This window comes from Gopherus evgoodei, chromosome 13 (genome assembly GCF_007399415.2).
Source record: "Gopherus evgoodei ecotype Sinaloan lineage chromosome 13, rGopEvg1_v1.p, whole genome shotgun sequence".
Classification (NCBI taxonomy): domain Eukaryota; kingdom Metazoa; phylum Chordata; order Testudines; family Testudinidae; genus Gopherus; species Gopherus evgoodei.
In genome coordinates, this window is record NC_044334.1 from 6773329 (window position 1) to 6793188 (window position 19860).

The 19860-nt window shown below is 47.2% G+C and overlaps 1 protein-coding gene across 1 annotated transcript; it reads left to right on the forward strand.

The window, feature by feature from the left end:
- Window positions 1-474: 474 nt before the first annotated feature.
- HPD (4-hydroxyphenylpyruvate dioxygenase) lies at window positions 475-18459 on the forward strand. Its single transcript, XM_030582578.1, has 13 exons — window positions 475-496; window positions 2429-2491; window positions 5368-5472; window positions 6345-6387; window positions 7740-7822; window positions 9066-9155; window positions 10496-10599; window positions 12004-12081; window positions 13733-13895; window positions 14431-14502; window positions 16100-16222; window positions 17036-17152; window positions 18349-18459. Exons 3-13 carry the CDS (start codon window positions 5392-5394, stop codon window positions 18457-18459), a joined length of 1065 nt encoding a protein of 354 aa, XP_030438438.1. The 5' UTR covers window positions 475-496; window positions 2429-2491; window positions 5368-5391.
- Window positions 18460-19860: the final 1401 nt, after the last annotated feature.

A 19860-nucleotide genomic window follows, 5' to 3' on the forward strand; every position in this document is an offset into this window, starting at 1 on the left:
TTATCATGTCTTACCCTATGGGCAGAATGATTCAAATCAACTAAAACAATTAAACCAAGTAAATCATTTAGTTTACAATCTAGAGAAGGTGGAGTCAGGAAGGGGCTTTCCCTCCTCCTGTTGCTATAGTAAATGCATTGAAATAGTCTGACTTTCTCTTGGTGCTTTCACAGTCAATCAGGTTACAAAAATGGTGAGGTTGAGAAATTTTTTTTTTAAATTTGCTGCCAACACATTATGGGGGTAAAAGAGTAAATCTCCCACTGTGCTTGTATAGATTACTTTCTGCGTAATTACTCACAGTACTGTTTATGCTTTGAAAAGCTGGTCTTATTAATTTATATGTTTAAAGTAGTTCAGAAAACTTGTTTTCTAAAAACTGACCTGATGGATTACAGTTTTCTGGTGATTAGTGTACATTTTTTAAATGTGAATTTTTCTCTTTTTTTTTTTAATTCTCTCTCCTTAGACAACTTACACAGACAAAGGAGAAAAGGTAAGAATACAATTGCTTGGATTGGGTTTATATTCCCCCCAGCAAAAGACTGGGACTGTTACTGCAACATTGATAATATTAATGTCTTATTAATTGATTGCCAGGTAGGATCAAAAGCAAAAAGGGACTCCAGTTTTATAGTGCTGAAACACTGCTTATATTTATAGTTTTCCTTCTCTGTAAACTGCAGTTAATGACGCAAATCCTTTTTCTTCACTTTTTTGGGGAGGGAGGAAGGAGAAATGTAAGATTAGTGACATTTACCAAGGAAAATCTAACTCTTCCAAGTCTAAACATAAGCATGATTTATTTTATTATTTCTCACTAATGATTCTAAATATATTTTCAAAACTTTTCTCAAATGTAAAGCATTTTTTAAAAATACTGATACATACAGCAAAATTATGTTTAGTTGCTAACTACTATACCATATAACACAGATTTACTTTATGTAACTTTTATGCAAAGTACGTGCACAAATAATTAACGGCGATGAAAAATGACAATACAGAACACAGTAGATGTCAAATCATAGGTAAAGAAGAAAAGCAGTTTATTAAAGTCGTGTTTCACCCAATAATGTTATGAAATACTCCAAATAAATTTGTTAAACTCCCAAAGTGTAATTTGGACCCACATTTGAAGTTGGGTAAGAGCTTTCCTCGGTGAGAATTAATCTTTAATTTAACGAGGTTAACAAACTCATATTGGAGCCAAACAATTGTGAAGATTGTTTGAACAGTGGCACCAATTCTATTTTCCATTATTCTCTGCAACCCATCCCCATTACTGTAACTGAGAGCAGAATTTGACCCATTGGCTTGATTCTGTTCTCATTTGAACTGATTTTACATGTGACTTAATTTACTAAAGTGAAAGTGCTCCTGATTTACAAGAATCTGATCCTTTGTGTCCAGCAGTGACAGATAAAGCAATGACTGAATGGATTGACTGCTGTGTGGTCTTCACTCCACAGGGGACCCCCAAAATATTGTTTTCCAGAATCATGAGGGAAAGAACCCCACTGTAAATTATTCATAGAATTATTTCCCAGCTTTGCTCCTTCCTGGCTTGTGAATATTTTAGTAGCACCTCCCTCACCCACACTGATATTTTTCCTCTAGAGCATGGTTTTAGCCAGGCTGCATTTACTCTGATGACTGGCACCCAGACATTATAAATAAGCTTTTGGTGACTTTGTTTTTAGACAAATTACTGTTAAATGTTTAGAAGAAAAATTAATTGTTTTGCTTCAAATGTATAACACCCACCCTCCCCCGGCCTGTTCAAAGTCCAGCGTTCTGGGGGTCAGCGCCCTGTGACCATCAGAGCTCTGTATGGACTCCTCAGAAAACCTGTGAAGTGGCAGTGCCTCAAATTATTTTCAACCCTGCAAAACTGGTGAATTTCAGATATCCCGCATGTATATTTTATAAAATCCTAGTCTCAGGTTTGTGCTTTCGCTGGTTTTATTATTTCAGATGATAAAGGTGCAACCACACCATGTTTCTCTAACTCAGTGGTTCTCAAACTGTGGGTTGGGACCCCAAAGTGGGCCCTGACCCCATTTTAATGGGTTCACCAGGGCTGGCCTTAGACTTGTTGGGGCCCGGGGCTGAACCCGAGCCCCACTGCCTGGGGCCAAAGCTGAAGCCCGAGGGCATTACCCTGCATGGTGGGGCTCAGGTTATAGGCCCCCCACCTGGGGCTAAAGCCCTTGGGCTTTGCTCCCCCCCAGCCTGGGATGGTGGGGCATGGCGCAATGAAGTTTGAGAACCCTCGATCTAAACCAATCTAAGGATGGCTTAGGTGTAATCATTGCTTCTTGTTAAAATAGAGACAGAGTCAGCTTGAAAGTGTTGCATGAAGATGGCATTAAAGTGAGACCCAAAACCCAGCAGATTAATATTAACTCTTCTTCATTCCATTTAGCCCGAAGGAGGCAAATTTCTGCACTTCCACTCTCTCACATTCTGGGTTGGAAATGCTAAGCAGGTATGTGGATAAAAGTCACATGTGTGACTGTGCTTGTGAGATCTCGGGGTTGGATCATTCTTGTGCACTATCACTGTTTGAAGAACAGGGGCATATTGTAATCTGCCTTTGCTACTGGCTGTCAGGAGGGGAGGGTCTGCCATGTGATATCTGGATGGTCCTAGGGATCTGCATTAAATTAAAATTCCATCCGTGGCTGGCTCTGGTGATCTTGCCAGATGGAGGTGTTTCAGCACTTTTGCTCAATGGAATGTTCTTCAAGGATGGTCTTTGGACCATTATCATGCAACGGTGCTGTTTACATTGCAGACAGGGCACCGATGAGTGTATTTGTGTGGACATGCATGTAAACATTTATCTTCCTAAGTTAGTGGCCATTCAGAAAATCCAAAATAAATGACAATATGAAATCCCAGAAGAGATTTGCAGTGGCACATGTTTAATATGAAAAAAATAAAATAAAGTTCCTGCTGCTTCCCTGACCATGTCCCCATCTCCAGGCCTTTGTGAGTCATTTAGATGGAGGTAGTAGGTATCAATCTTGTTTGCAGAGAGATAAGATATCAGTCAGTTGATTGGACCGGCAGATATAGCATTCCATGTTAAAAGGACACTGGCAAGTTAAAATCCCTCTATTTTAAAAACCTGATTCTTTTCCTCAGTGACATCTTAGAGCAATGGAAAGAATATGTAAAAAGTTCACTTAAATTTCATCATTCATTGTGTTCACTTTTTCACTTACATTCAGTTTGGAAAAGGGTAGTCAATTTCACTCACATTTACACTCAGCTACTAATCCGTTTCTCTCTCTAATTCTCCTACATTAGTCTGATGTTGCAATGCTTGGGTTGCAACTAAAAGGGAAAACATTCCTTGCAGAATAAGCGATTCCCCTTTTAAAAATGGCACGGAACCTTTTCTTTGCTGTTAGACTTTGTAAGAACACATTATAGCCTGCCATTTTGCTGCCAGACCCCTTTTCATGTCAGTTACAGCAAGGTTTGCAGTGTGGGGTTGATTCTTTTGTCTTCCAGCAAAGTGAGCAAGCTCATGTAGCAGGTGCAGGAAAGTATTAAAAAAGGCAATGAATCACTACAAACTGTTGGAAAGACTCAGCAGAAAACCACAGCCACCGTCAGCAGGATCCTTCCCTCAGGGGAGATTGTTTATAGCAGAGCTTTTCAACATTTTCACTTCTGATCCCCCTCCCCCAATGCTATAAAAACTCCATGGCCCACCTGTACCACAATAAGTGGTTTTCTGCATATAAAAGCCAGGGCGGGTGTTACAGGGCAGCAAGCAGGGCAGGTGTCCGGGGCCCCACTCCACAGGGGCCGTGTGAAGGTACATTGCTCAGGCTTCAGCTTCATCCCCAGGTGGCAGGACTCAGGGCCCTGGGCTTCAGACCTATGTAGTGGGGCTTTGGCTTTCTGCCCTGGGCCTCAGTGAGTCTAAAGCCGGCCCTGCTGGGTGGACCCCCCTGAAACCTGGTCACAGTCCCCTGCGAGGGCCCCAGACCCACTGGTTTATAGCAAGAAAAAAGAACAAGTTAACATAAGCAGAAAAAGAATCCCAAACCCAACTGAGACCTGTGATTGCTGCCTATGGAGCCCAAGATTCTGCCTCTCAGATAGTCACTGTTGTGCAAGGGAAGTGGGATACTGAGCTTGATTGAATCCCTTGTTCACCAGGGACCAGGTAGTGCCCTTGTCTTCTGATACATGCTACGGGCCACATTTTCAAAGGGACCTCTAATTCATAATGCACACATACAAAGGGCCACCTGGCAGTCTGGGACATCAGCCCCTTACCAGTCTCTGTGTGCAAGTGCTTGTTTGTGAGTGACTGAGGATTGTGCAGGTGACTGGAGGGTGCAGAAGGAGCATCCCCAAGGCTATCCAGTGTTACGCAGCACTGTCTGGATAGTTGCTCAACCTCTTGTGAGTTAGCTGGAGGCTCTTGCCTCCCTGGGACTCAGCACTGGCCATCCTCCCACCCTGCAGGAGAAGCAACAATTCTGAACAGAAACAGCTGCTGCGCACTCAGGCTGTGCTCTGCTGCCCCAGTCACACTCACAACTCTGCCCCATCCGCCCCTGGCCCCCTCCACCTCGTCCTTGCTCGTGGCTGCTGGCCCAGACTAGCTGTGCTGGGCATGACACAGCCCACGGCAGCTGCCATCTCATCTGCTGCGCTTGGTGTGTGCCCAGCTGAACTGGTTCTCTGACCTCAGCACCACCCACTGCCCCATAAGGGTTTGTAGGGTCAGGCTTTTAGTCATGTAAATGTTCATGGTGCCAAGTCACCTATCAGCCACTGTATCCTGTGACGTGCCATCACATTATCTAGCTGGAGACCCAGCCACTGGGGGGCAGCCTGATGCTCTGACAGCCTAAGTCAGGCCCTGAAAAGCAACATGGTGAATGGGGCTGTGTCTAGCATGGTGGAGCTTTGCACAGGATAGAAACATTTGATTTGACCCTGTGAAAGAGCTGGGTTCATTGGCAGACCCCCTAGACATTTTCAAATGGAGGTGTTGACCTCTTTGGAAATCTTAGACATAGTCTGCAGCCCCCCTGGGAGTCTGCAGGCCACAGGCTGAAAACCACTGTGGTCTCCCCTTCAGATGCACAAACAAGGATTTGCTTGTGCACTAGTAGAGGTCCATATGAAGAGGGAAGTTTGATTTCTTTTAGGTCCATATTTCAAATCATTCAACAGCTGGATCATACTGTACACTAGCTGTTTGCTAGAGACTGGGGCCAGGAGGTGACGCTAAAAAGCTGTCTGTGCTTTGGGGAGTGCTAGTGTGGAAATGAGTGTTACCGGAAAACCAACCTTTCCTTTAACTCAAACATGTTTTCATGTATTTCAAAGGCTGCCTCGTTTTATTGTAACAAAATGGGATTTGAAGAACTGGCCTATAAGGGCCTGGAAACTGGCAGCAGAGAAGTGGTGTCTCATGTAATACAGCAGGATAAGGTAAGCTTGCTGAAGAACACTTTAAGGTACTAGCTAAAGAATAATGTCACTAGTCTGGTAGTGCATCGGGGATAATAAAGTGTTGTTTTCAGTCAGTTAAATCAGAGGAGAGAAGAGGTGAGGTCTAGTGGTCTCAGCACCAGACTAGCAACCAGGAACTCCAATCCTGGCTTTCGCATTGACTCCCTATTAGTTTGGGCACGTGATGTAACCCAGGTGCCCCAGTGATGTCACATGGCCAGCTGAGGAGGTGAACACCCAGGTTCATTTTCTTGCGATGCTTGGTCTTTTTGTCTGGGCAAAGGTAGACGGGTCACATCTGAATTCCAGCTTGTCACATTTTGTGGCATTAAAATAAACTGCATCAGAGTCCTTGAAGCCATTTGGAATAGCCCATTAGTATGGTGATGTCCTGTGAGGCAATGCACCTGTTGCTTCTGCTTCCTCAGCTGGAACTGAGGCAAAAGGCTCCATTTCTGGTCCAGGAACTGACATTTTTACAATGTTCTGATCCTTGGCCCAAAATAAAGGAGAACAAAAAGGGACTTTCTAATCTCCAGTTTCTCCGAGGCCAGTCCTGCATCCTTTCCTTGCCTGTCCTCAGACAAAACTAGGGATTTCAATGGGAATTTTGCTTGAGTCAGGACTGCAGGACTGGTCAGTAACAGAGCAATGCAAAACATTCTGGGCTTTTTTAAACTAGTGCTCGATGAATATTGCATAAAAGCATTCACTAGCATTTATACAAATAAAACATAGACATGGCTTTAATTTACCTATTAGGGTCCAATCCTGCAAGCCCTCCTCTGCACAGATCTCCCACTGACCTTATCTGACAGTAAATAACGTATAATATTCTGCTTAATTTTCAGATCATATTTGTCCTCTCATCTGCTCTCAATCCTGAAAACGAAGGTAAATGAAAATGATCATCAGGGATGACAAAGGACTGCAGGCAGCTGAACCTCCTGGAGTGTAATCTGCACAGGGAACACTACTAAAGGCTACAGCGACTAGACTTCCCTCTTCTTTCCTATTTTGCTATCACGGGGCTATTTATTATCCTATCCTGCAGGAGCTGTGTGTGGAAAGTAAACAGGGGGCAGGAGCTATTTTCTCCTGCCCATTGTCTACAAATCCCTGTTCTCTAGACCCTAAGGAACCCAGCCACCAGCAACAGCTACCTTTGGAGCAGATTCAGGCTGTTAGGGAAGGGGAGGAGTCCTAACTTGTGTGGCTGGAAATGCTCCCTTTCTGAAGCAGTCTCTTCTCAGGCCCTGGGTTACCGGGGGAGGCATTTTTTGCCTACCCTGGTTTAGGAAGGATACAGTGTGATCTTTACCTGATAGACAGGGTGAGCTAGCTCTGAGCAGGCCTTTAAGTGACCGTTCAAGCTCATATGGTATCTTACAAATGGCACCATGGCTGTGAATGGGGATAGAATTTTGTCATTTCACAAATCCAGCTGATACTTTTACTGGGTTACCACTTCTTTAGTCTTCGGATCGGCTCTGATCCTCCCTGAAATCCAAGATGATCCTCTTGTGGAAAGCACTCGCCCCCTCCCCAGCACACCCACAACAAGGGAACAGTGCTGGCTGGTATTTAGCATGATTATTTTACAGACCCTACAGCTCTGCTGGCATCAGATGGTCCAGCTAAGAGGACAAGGTCTCTGCCCCCAAAGGGTTTACACGTGGCTTTCAGTAACAAAGCAGACAAGAGGATAGGGTGGGGGCAGTGAGAAGGAAGGTCAGGGAATTGATTGCTACAATAAACTGATTTGGCCACTGAGGCAAAAGTGTGTGCTCCTGCTGCTGCCCAGCCAGGCGTCCCCATCCTGAACCTCTGAGTTTCCTGTAACCTGAAATTGCTGCTTCCCTGTGAGGGACTGTTGAATTCTCAAGTGAAGTAGGGATAGGGAGTGCTGCAAAGCTGGGAAGCTCGGCCCTGGGCCGGGAGTCATTGTGACTGTGGCTGAACCTGCTCAAGACTAACCCATGCCAAGCCATTACCCGTTCCCTCCCTTTGCGTACATGTGCAATTCTCACACCTACCAAATCAATGGGAAACTTTGGAAACTGTTTCTCACGTTGCTGCATCTAATCAGGAGGAAGGAGCCATTGATGCAAGGCAGAGCAGCGAGCCAGCGACAAGCCGTCCAGCTGCACTGAGATCCATGCCTGCTCTGTCAGGCACTGCGAACAAGAAGTCCCTCGGGTCTCTCTCTCTCTCTCTCTCAACACACTGTCTTTCTCTTTGCACAGAAATGGGAAAGCACTTGGTGAAGCATGGAGATGGCGTAAAAGACATTGCATTTGAAGTCGAGGATTGCGACTTCATTGTGCAGGTAAATGATGTAATCAAAGAACCATAAAAAGGCAGGGCTGCCCAGAGTGTGGGGCAAATGGGACAATATGCCCCAGACCTCGGGCCCCACAGGGGCCCCGCGAGCCGCTTCAGGTTTTTGGCAGCACTTTGGCCAGAGGCAGGTCTAGGTATTTTGCCGCCCCAAGCACGGCAGGCAGGCTGCTGTTGGCGGCTTGCCTGCGCGAGGTCCCTGGTCCCGCAGATTCGGCGGCACGCCTGCGGGAGGTCCACCGAAGCCGCGGGACCAGCGGACCCTCCGCAGGCATGCCGCCGAAGGCAACCTGCCTGCCACCCTCGCGGCAACTGGCAGAGCGCCCCCCGTGGCTTGCCGCCCCAGGCACGCGCTTGGCATGCTGGTGCCTGGAGCCGCCCCTGACTTTGGCAGTGGGTGCTGCCCGGTGAGTACAAGCACCGCAAGCGGTGGGAAAAAAAAGCAAAACAAACAAATGAAAAAAGCTGCAATCGGCAGCATTTACGTTGCTCTACTGCCACCGCTTCATTCTTCGGCAGCAATTTGGTGGCGGGTCCTTCCCTCCGAGAGGGACCCGCCGCCAAAGACCCGGCCCTGCCCCCGGCCCCTTGAATCCTCTGGGCAGCCCTGTAAAAAGGTAGGGCTGGAAGGGACCTCAGGAAGTCATCTACTCCCTCTGTGCTGAGGCAGGACCAAGTACTGAAGTGGCCAAGCCAGGTCAGTTTAACATCTCCAAGGCTTGCAGGGTTAAGTACGCCATGTAGAACACAATGTCACTTTAACCACTTATAAAGGGTGAGAGGATCTCTGGCCCATGTGCAAAAGTGCAGCGACTGCACTGAAGCAAATGTTGACACTGGGGAAACACAGAACATGATGCACCATAGTTTCCATCTACTGGGACGTGAACTTGCCTCCAAGTGTGGTTCTGCTCTGAAAAGTGACTCCATGGAGACAGCCTTGGGAGGTTCCATGAGTGCTGTGTCTCAATTGCTCCATATGAAATTCACGTCATTTACTATAAAGGATGTTTTTTTTTCCTAACTCCCAGCCTTGCAACCACCCCATGGGATTGGACAGTCAATCCAGGGTCTTTCTGGTTCGTGCATTGTCCCCATCAATATTGTAGAATTAGATGTTGTATGTCTTCTCCTGAAGCATCCATCATTGGCCAGTACTGGAGACAGATGAACAGGCTTGATAGGTCTGCTCTAGCATGGCAATTCTTACATCCGTCTGTTCTCTTTCACAGAAAGCTAAAGAGCGTGGGGCAGTGATAGTGAAAGAGCCCTGGGTAGAGGAAGACAAATATGGAAAAGTGAAATTTGCAGTCATCCAGACGGTAAGCCTGAGGAAAGAGTTGTCTGTGTTCCATCGACTGTAATGTTGTGGGCTGCAGGAGTCGGTGCTGCAAGATCACTAATCACACTCACAAGTGGAAAGGGAAATTGATCGGCTGCATGGGCACTTTCTATCAAATGCTGCAGAGCTGAGCTTTTGGGCCCCAATTCCAGGCTCCAGTGCTGTCCCTCTGTGGTGGCTCAAATTGAGTGGCTGGTGTGCTTCAACTATTGTGGGCTTTATGGCAGCCCATTGGTGCCTATAGATAGCTGCTGTAAGTTAGAGCAGCCCTGGGGCTGCTCTAGTTTATGGTGAGGCTATGCCAGCCCCTGGAGCAGGCCAGAATCCTGAAGGTGGCACAAATCCACCTTTGTCTGCCCCCTTTCAGCAGAAGATCCGGTTCTCTCACTCTTCTGAATATATGACTAACCTGAGGCAAAGTGCAGGCTTAACCGAGTTCCCCAGCTACAGTCAATGGAGGCCCTATAGTTGCCCACATCTCCGCTCTGGAAATATCCGCTACAGGACCCTAGTGACACATGGGAAATTTCAAAATACGCAATGACTTCTTTGGAACCTGCACAGTGAATATTTAGCAAAGATCTGCAGTATCTGCAGCCAGCACCTGGAGTTAGCATAGGCTTTTCTAGCACTCTAAAATCCGTGGGCTACTTACTGCTCAGACCCAGTACCACATTCCCTATTACATGTAGGGGAGTCAAAATTGGACCCCTACTCCTGAAAGCAACAGGTGCTGGTAAGCTCTTGGGCATCAGAGGCTTCTGCCTCTCGCATCGCCCTACAGTGAGCCAGTAGTCAGGCTTGGTGAACCTGAAAGGGTTCCAAATACACGTTGGGTTTGATAAGAATCCAGTAGCTTGGAAGCTCTTCTAAACTTCTTGGGTCTGCAAATTGGATTGGCTGCCTTGTCAGATTTGCAGCCCTTGTGTTTCCCATCCTGGCCAGAAACAGCATCTGAATGGCCTCTCTCACTAGGAGCTCCTGGCAGTGGGGAGTTGGGAGGGAAAGAAGCTCATTGGAACACTTCCAACCCACAGCAAGGTGCAAGTTACGTTTTTGAACTAGGCGCAGGTCAAGGTGCTTATTGAACAGTTATTGGATTATCAGAATCCTTGGAGAGGAACAATATTTGTAATAGCAGCAAAGTATCCTGTGCATCCAACAAAGTGGGTATTCACCCACGAAAGCTCATGCTCCAATACGTCTGTTAGTCTATAAGGTGCCACAAGACTCTTTGCTGCTTTTACAGATCCAGACTAACACGGCTACCCTCTGATACTTGACAATATTTGTAATGTTACCCATTTTCTCCCCTCCTAGTATGGAGACACGACGCACACGTTAATAGAAAATCTTAACTACAAAGGTCTCTTCTTACCTGGCTTTGAGCCGCCTCTCTTCAAAGACCCACTGTTGCCAAAGCTGTAAGTATATTGTACAGGGCCTAATCTAGCAGTTCTTACTCATACAAAACTCCCACTGGCTTTGCTGAGTAAGGCATTCATGGTCAGGTCCTCAGAACATAGTTATTTAGCTTCTGTATGGTCCAGTGAAATGTTCAGAGGCTGGGCTGTCTGTATGCAACAGATGTGAGCTCTAGCTAGACCTGTGCTGAAGTCAGGCATTGTGTTTTGCATGGTCTCTTGCAAACGTCTTCTGTTTTTCCTCTCTTTGGGGTCCATCACCTCCCGGTTATGCTTGCAGTTTCAGGCTCCCATGCACCTGAAAACTCAAAAGCGAAACTTGCTCAAAACGTAAGATGGGCCTTGGAATGGAATACCCGTTCAGACACTAGATGGAGCCACCACAACACCTTAACATAAGCTAACACCAGCCATTCCTGGCAGTACATTAAAGCAGGGGTTCTCAACCTTTTACTTTCTGAGCCTCCCCCCCCCCCTGTAAAAACTCCACGGCCCACCTGTGTCACAACAACAATATAAAAGCCAGGGCTGGCATTAAGGGTAGCAAGCAGGGTAATTGCCCAGGGCCCCATGACACAGGGGCCCATAAAAAGCAAAGTTGCTCAGGCTTCTGCTTCAGCCCCAGGTAGTGGGGGGTCAGGGTCCCAGGCTTCAGCCCCATGTGGCAGGGCTCAGGGTTTCTGCCCTGGGTCCCAGTGAGTCTAACGCTGGTCCTGCTTGTGGCCTCCCAGGGGCCTCGGACCTCTGGTTGAGAACCACTGTATTAAAGGATCTTCTGAATGACACAGCTCTGGTGTACAGCCCGGAAAAGGCAGCTCTGTAGCCAGGCTAAATCTGGTACAGGAGTCTGATCTGCTAGCAGTAGCCCTGCAACCTACCCTGTACAAGGTGTGCATGGCAGGCCTGACCCACACAATTCCCATCTGGGTCTGGATCACAACCCCAACTAAATGTGCAGGATGACTAGAGTAAGGGTTTGGTTTGACTCATTTAAGAGACAGGGAACAGATGCAAAATTCAGAACCTAATTTGACTGCTGGACCCTTCCCCCAAAGCTCAGCCACTAGGGGGTGACATGATCACACATGTGAGCAACCAACCAGCAGTGACGCATACACAGGACAATACATTACACTGTGAGCAGTTGTGCTTGTACCCAAATATGGGGCCTGGAGGGAAGGTTCCCCAGGAATTATTGGCAGAGAGTTTTAGTTGTGCTTTATCTCTTTGGCATGGAGTGGGAGTTGTGTGTTAGGAGCAGATGAGCATCCCTCCATGAGACCCTGGTTCCTTCTCACTGGTGACTGTTTTGATGGCACTGGTTATATTTTAAGAGCTGTGTCACTACATGCATCAATGCCAGACACTTTTTGAATGAAAACTGACCTGGTATTTCTTTCCCAGACCAAGTGGCAAGCTGAGTTTCATTGACCACGTGGTGGGGAACCAGCCGGATCTTCAGATGGTCCCTGTGGCAGAATGGTGAGAACTGTAGCAGTTAGAAAAAGCCGCTCAAGCAATTCTCTCTGTTAACAACAGCGTTCAGTAATTTATGTTGATGTTTAACATTCTATTTATTTTATTTACACTGCTGTCTTGCTGACAGGACACTTCACACAATGTTCAGTTAGCTTAGGAAAGTATACTCTGGCTTCCCTGGGAGCAGGGCTGTATTCCAACACAGCGCCCCAGAGGGCACGGGCCAGCCAGTGTGCTGTGGGATTTAGGAGCGTGCTATCCGCTGGCTAGGGTCACGACCAGCCTGCCCACATGTCTGCAGCATGCACGGGTCTGGAACATACATGGATCTCTTTCAGAGGAACACCAGTGAACATCTGCTGCTGCTCCTCCATTCCCCTCTCCTGGGACCCTATTTGGGCAGACAGGATTTGGGCAGCAGAAGAGGCATTTGGCAGCTTCCTTGACCTCACCCAGTGATGGCCAGGGCGGAATTTGATCCTTGGTCAGAACTAGTATAGCAGCTGCCTGCTTTGGGTCTGGTTGATTTTAGGACGATTGGCTCATATCCGATACTGCAGCCACTGTACGTATGCAACCCCTGTCAACGATAGTGACTACAGGATCCCTAATACAAATACAAGGAGAAAAATACACTTTACATGCATATAGCTCAAGTCAACTATGTTTTGAAACATTAGCTTGTTTAACGCAGACTAAGCAGTATTTAATTATTACTAGGGTGGTGGTAGCAATAACATCTGGGATGGGAGGAGTTAAAAACATGACTCTGGATATACTGCACTACATTACATGCCTACTGGCTGACAGTGCTGCACATTATGGAAAAACTGTCATCACCACGTCAGTTTAAATGCTACAAAATCTGAAGTCTACATAATACCTCTCATTTGTATAGTGTGCGTAGATCTCAGAGTGCTTCACAATCTTTAATGTATATATCTTCACAATGCCTGTGTGAGGCAGGGCAGTGCTAGCGTCTCCATTGTACAGATGGGAAATGGAAACACAAAAGGACCTTAAGGGCCTGATCTACACAGCGCTGGCAAAGCACGCTGGAGAGGTGTGATTTGTAAAGCGCTCGAACTGCCCTGTGTAGACCCAGCTGGTGTGGCCTAAAAGGAACCAGTTCGTGTTAACGTACTCCTATGTTAATGCTTGAACTAGGCATGCCAGCAGAATCTATAGGGGACCATGGAGTGCAACACTTTAGTGCGTTTACAAATCACACCCCTCTGGCATGCTCTGCTGCACTGTGTAGACAAACACTAAGGGCGTTGCCTGTAGTCATGCAGGAAGCCTGAAGTTAGTAGAGTTACAGCAGTGAAAGGCAGATTGAGTGTAAATGAAAGTTATTTTGAGTGGGTCCAATTCAGCTCTGCCAGATGATGATGAACTGCCCATTAATTTCAACAGATGAGATGACGTGGTGGCAAGGATGTGTTGTCCTGTGAATCTGCAGGCATTCAACTGCTCACGCCCTGTTAAAGCGGAAGAGAGTTTCATGGGTTAACCCTGACAAATGAGGGTGAAACTATCTTCTTTACTTTATTAATCTAGTGACAGAAACTCACCAGCGCTGAAGTCCACAGTTCTCAGAAGCTATGAGTTGGTTTAAGGGGGAATGAAATCTGCCTTTTCTGTTCCCGGTCAGGTACCAGAAGAACCTTCTGTTTCATCGGTTCTGGTCTGTGGATGATAAACAACTGCACACACAGTTCAGTGCCCTGCGTTCCATTGTGGTCGCCAACTATGAAGAGACCATAAAAATGCCCATAAACGAGCCAGCAATGGGCAAGAAAAAATCCCAGATTCAGGTAAATACTCATGAAACTTGGGTATTGACATCAAGATGGTTATTTCCCCGTAGGGCTGTGGTCATGCATGGCGCTTCCCACAGAAATAACAGATACAAGCTGCTCAGGGCCAGGACCTAATTTCAGGATTCAGGAGGTCTCACGAGTCAGTGCCTACTTATTGCACTAGATGGCGATGCCCCACTGAAGTGACCCTCTGCAGTTATGGTCCGAAAAGTGACTCTGGGAAAAGAGCCTTTTCTTTTTCAACAGAGCTGTTGTAACAGAGCGAGGCACCGGCAGACAAATAGGGGAGCTGCTTGCACTCATTGAGTTTGCTGTCCTAACACTCACAAGCTAGCCCTCTTATTTCACTAGTAAAACACCTGTGAGTTTAATTTCCCATTTTGTAGCTGGGCTGGAGGCAAGACCTTGGTCTGAGCTGCGACTGCTTTTGCTTCTTTTGTTTTTAAGCAGAAAGCCACTTAGAAAATGCACAACAGTTGCAGAGCCAAAAAAATTCCTGCACTAATAGTGTGTGTTTGTTTCTTGATAGGAATATGTTGAATACTATGGAGGAGCTGGAGTCCAGCACATTGCTCTGAATACCCCTGACATTATTACTGCTGTAAGTCTGGCAATTTAATGCTGCTAATGAGTAAAAAGAAAAATGAAAAGAAATCCAGTATGTTGCACAAACTTTTTAAGTCGCTGTATGTAGCAGAGCCCTTAATTTTCTCTGAGCCACTGCATAGTGAGCAAAACAGGCCAGTTCACTTACACAGAGCTGACTTTTTTAAAGCTGTTTCCAAGGGGTTTGCTTAATTGCTTCAGCAATGGTGGCTCACAGAACAACCCACTAACTCTCCTTTGTCGTATGGCTGCAGAGATGTCAACCATCCACTGCACATTGAATTGTCTCTTGCAACATGTGTTAACTCCTTATGCTTAACAATCTGTTCCACGTTCCGTTTAGCTGTGACACTCTGAGGACCTTTCCCAGACCTGATGAAGCTTGTCTCTTTCACCAATGGAAGTTGGTCCAATAAAAGATATTACCTCACCCATCTCCTCTGTCCAATTATTTTGCATGATTTTTGTGCATTCTCCTACTCCAACCAGTACAAGAGAGACACCCATTTCTTCAGTGGCTCTATATGTAAGAAGTTTGGTGGGTCTCAGTTTAGTGTCGACATCACAAAAAACCCACCACAATTGACATTACCTGTCCCCCTTGTCAGCAGCCACAGCAGAGACACCAAAAACTGACTAGGCCACGAGGATTTGCCCTTCGAGGTGATACATCCAGCTCAAGATTAAGGCAGATTGGCAGGGAGCTTTGTGGAGGATGTTCATGTTACCACTGCACATGCTGTACTTGTCGGTTTATACACATAGAATTAGAAACTCCAGGCCTGTCAATCTGACCTATTTCACCAGCACTACGTTCTCTCTCGCTGTCTCTTACACACACAGTTGTTGGGATATTGAGCACTCGTACCCACAGAACCTTGTTGGAAGACTACAGGCTAACTCCTGATGCCAGCTGTCCTGTCCATCTAGGACTCAAATCAGATGGGCTAGAGCAGAGGAGTCTTAGCGTAACCCACATGCCTCCTGGGTGAGGTGTTCTGTCCCATCTACTTGCACAGAGACCGCGTAACGAGAGATTAATGAGTCTGCTACAGCCTTAGCTAACAGCCATGTGGCTTTTATCTCATGCCTTAGAGGCTCATACACTCAGCTGCAGAGGTCCCAGGTTCTATCCCACCCACTGACAACTGGGGTCTGTCAGGGTTACATTAGCATCAGTTAATTTCTTGGAGTGTCTCTCTCTCTCTGTTTCCAGGAATTCAGCAGACTTCTATTGTGACCCTTTAATTCCTTCCCTTTTAGAACGGGTCTGGCTTTTCCCGTTCATTTTTAATGACGTGGAAGTGCTGCTATAAGGGTAGGTTCTGTTACAGCAGCCATGCAGGAAGCCGGATAGGCACTGGTTGTTTATGGCTTGAATGAGTGCTAGCCTAGGAGGGTTGCACATGGACTGGTTTGCATCAGGAGCTGCCATCTGGCTCGCTATGCTGCATGGGCTCCGCTTGACCAGCTACTGGCATTTCCAGAACCTAAGCCCTGACCCAGCAGCGACTGGCCATGTTTTAGCCAGTAGGGTGTGGAAAAGGGTGAGCAAAAGAACCACTTGAATGGATCTCACTCTTGTGTTACAGGTTACCAACCTGAAACAACGGGGCATGGAGTTTATCAGGGTTCCAGCCACTTACTACCAGCAACTGCGAGAGAAGCTGAAATCTGCCAAAATCAAGGTTAAGGAAAACATCGACAAACTGGAGGTCAGCCTGGTTCTCAAGGCATATGCAGACAAAACAATGCAAGCTCTGGCATTTCAATAACACTTTCCAATCCGGAGAATCCCAAAGAGCTCTGCAGAATGCCATCTCCTCCCTCACCACTCGAGCTGGGTGGGACTTTATCAATTGTTGGAACATGCCGATGTGCCAAAACTGAAACTGTTCATGAAAATTAATCGGTTTCATTGATAAATTTGTCAGGAATTTCTCAGGTCCAGGATGGGTGGAGGGAGAGACAGACCCACCCCGTTTGGAACAGGGATTTGAGCATCGGTCTCCCCGATCCCATGTGAATGCCCTAATCACTAGATATTGGCTATTCTGGGGTATGGAGTGTCTCAAACGCACCTTCTCCCCAAAAACAAGCTTAAAACCTCTAAATTTTTCATGAAAACAAATTTTTGTTTTCTGTACTCATCGCTAGAATCCAGCCACGCCTGGGGACAGACTGTGACAGTTATTTTAACAACCCAGTGACATGACAATCATTTAGGAAGGAAGGAAGGAAGTAGAGAGTAATGCATCCACCTGAAACTGCAGATGGAATTTTAGATAACCACAACATAACTCCACAGGTTGCCATTTGACCAGAACATGATTGTGTTTAAATCATAATTTCTAAAAATCCTAATGCCACAGAATTCCAGATATTCCAACTCAACCAGCTCTGATGCAGACCAGACATCTAAAAACTTTTCACGATATAGTTGAAAGATTCAAGTGGGTTATTTAGCACCAGTGTCCAACTTCTCAACAATTCTCCGAACAATCGGTTTTACTGTTTTTCTTTTCAAGGAACTGAAAATCTTAGTTGACTTTGATGAGAAAGGATACCTGCTTCAGATCTTCACTAAACCCGTTCAGGATAGACCCACTGTCTTTCTGGAAGTCATACAACGCCACAACCACCAGGTTTGTTGAGTGTTTGGGGCTTGAGAGTTTCTTTCCTGGCTGATTTAATGGAAAATGTTAAGAGTTTTCATTATAATTTAAAAAAATGAAGCTATGCCAAAAAGCACTGGTAGGCAGGAGCAATGAGCTTCTGGCCCCATTTTGGCTCTGTTTAATGTCCCTGCAACCACACAGGGATTTTGCTTTGAGATTCTTAAAGTTAAAGTTTTGAAAAATGAAAAAGCTGCTGTAGAGACTTGGTTCCTTAGACCAACCAACCCAAAATGGCAGCTGCAAGCAGCATGGTGGAATTTCTCATGGGACCTGTGAGGTGCTGTGCTTTTTAAACCACTGCTAAGCCGTTTTTACAAAAGAAACATTAGAAATCCATGTTGGTCTTGGATCACATCCTAAAGGGACCTTGGCCTGCTCGGGCTATCTCCATGCTGCTGATGAAAAGCCTGATGTTTGGCAGTTCCGGACCATGATTGTAATGGTATGAAATTCCAAAGGGTACTTACCCACTAACTTCCTTCCTTCAGCCAATGATCAGTGTCTTACTCCTTCAGAGCACCGTGTAAGACAGCCGACTGGGGAGACTTCCTCCCAACAGAGAAAATGGCCTGTTTCTGGGCCTCAATGGAGAATTCTCTTTATTGCTCTATTTAGTGCCTATGCACGCTGAGTGGATACACCAGAAATAGAAAGATAGAACCAGATCCAGACCTAGCTAAGAGACTCTCCTGAGTTTGCCTGCTCTATTCCCTTGTCACGCCAGAAGGATGTGCTTAATTTTATTATTATTCTGAGGTGGGAAGGAAAGGGGAGGCATTTTAATATGTATGTCATAAAGTTGTACTCTCGATGGAGCCTTTGGTATGGCTCTGACACTATAAATAATGATTAGCAGCTTGCGTAGCATGTTCCACTATCAAACTTCAATTAATTAATCCTCACAAGATTCCTGGGAGCTGCAATAGGTAAGCAGTAGCCTCCTCAATCTCTACATGAGAGAAACTGAGGCAGAAGTTCGTGGCTTCAAGTCCCATTCCTACTCCACCAGGACACACTAATATTCTGTGTCCTTAGGGAAGGAAGTTCCACTGTATGTAAGTAAACCTCTTGTGACTGCTTGGTTTACTCCTGAGACTCTTGATATAACAAATTCACTTGTCATGTCCATGTGCCAGTTAATGTTCTTTTCTTCTCATATGTAGGGATTTGGTGCTGGAAATTTCAAGTCTTTGTTTCAAGCTATAGAAGATGATCAGGATGCAAGAGGAAACCTTACCATACTGACAGCAAATGGAGAAACTAATTTCATCTAGAGCCTCTCAGCAAGAAATAGGCAGCAGGCACAATTAGTTTCATATATGAAAGTTCCTATACAATTTTTTTAAAAATCCCCAATAAGTTGGGTAATTAGCCCAACACTAAGCATATAAACCAAGGAAATGCACAGTTAAGCATGGGTGGCAGGTATAATAGGCCAGAGGTGGCTAAGCCTCCCCTAACCCAGGCCATGGCCCCACACATGCTCCGCCCTGATGACCTGCCTCTCTCTCCCCCCCACCCCAGATGCTGGTGGGGCTCAGCTCAGACTGGCCCAGGTTTTGGGCCGGCTTGGCGGTCTGTTTGGGCCGGGCTGATTCGGGCTGGGCCGTCAAGTCAGTTTGGGCTGGGTTGGGCCAGTGGGTCAGGTAGGTTTGGGCCAGGCTGGTGTGTTGGGCTGGGTTGGGTCAGGGTGGCATGTTGGGTTGGGTCGGGCTGGCGCGTTGGATCAGGTCAGGCTGGCACATCAGGTCGGGCTGGCATGTTGGGTCAGGTCGGGCTGGCGCTTCGGGTCAGTTCAGGTCGGGCTGGCGCATCAGGTCAGTTTGGTCTGGGCTGCCATGTCCAGTCGGTTCGGGCAGGTACGTTGGGTTGGGGTGGGCCAGAACGTTGGGTCAGTTCTGGTCGGGCTGGCATGTTGGGTCAATTTGGGCTGGCACGTCGCATCAGGCTGGTGAGTTGGGTCGGATCGGGCTGGCACGCTGGGTCGGGTCAGGCTGGCAGGTCGGGTCAGTTCGGGCTGGCATGTCGGGTCAGTTTGGGCTGGCACGTCGGGTTGGTTCAGGTCAGGCTGGCACGTCGGGTCAGTTCGGGCCGGCGTGTCGGGTCGGTTCGGTTTAGACTGGCGCATCAGGTCATGCCAGCACTTGGGGTCGGGCTGGTCAGTGTGTGAGGTCAGTTTGGGCTGGCATGTCGGGTTGGTTTGGGTCAGGCTGCCACGTCGGGTCAGTTCAGGCTGGCACGTTGGTTGGTTCAGGTCTGGCCAGTACGTCAGGTCGGGCTGGGCCAGCGTGTCAGGTCGGGCTGAGCCGGCACATCAGTTCTGGTTGGACTGGCACGTCAGGTCAGTTCAGGTAGGGCCGGTTCGTCAGGTTGGCGCGTCGGGTTGGTTCAGGTCTGGCTGACGCGTCAGGTCGGACTGGGCCGGCACGTCGATTCGGGTCGGACTGGCGTGTCAGGTTGGATTGGGCCAGCATGTCGGCTTGCTTCGGTCCGGGCTAGTGCATCGGTTCGGGCCGGGCCGGCACATTGGGTCACGTTGGGTCGGTTCAGGCCAGGCTGGCACGTCGGGTCAGCCAGCGGTTTGAAGCAGCTGGGGCGGGAAAGCCAGTGCTTGGAGCAGTTCAGCCAGGGCTCCTACGGCAACGGTGTGGGCCCTTGGGACTTCAGTGGGTAAA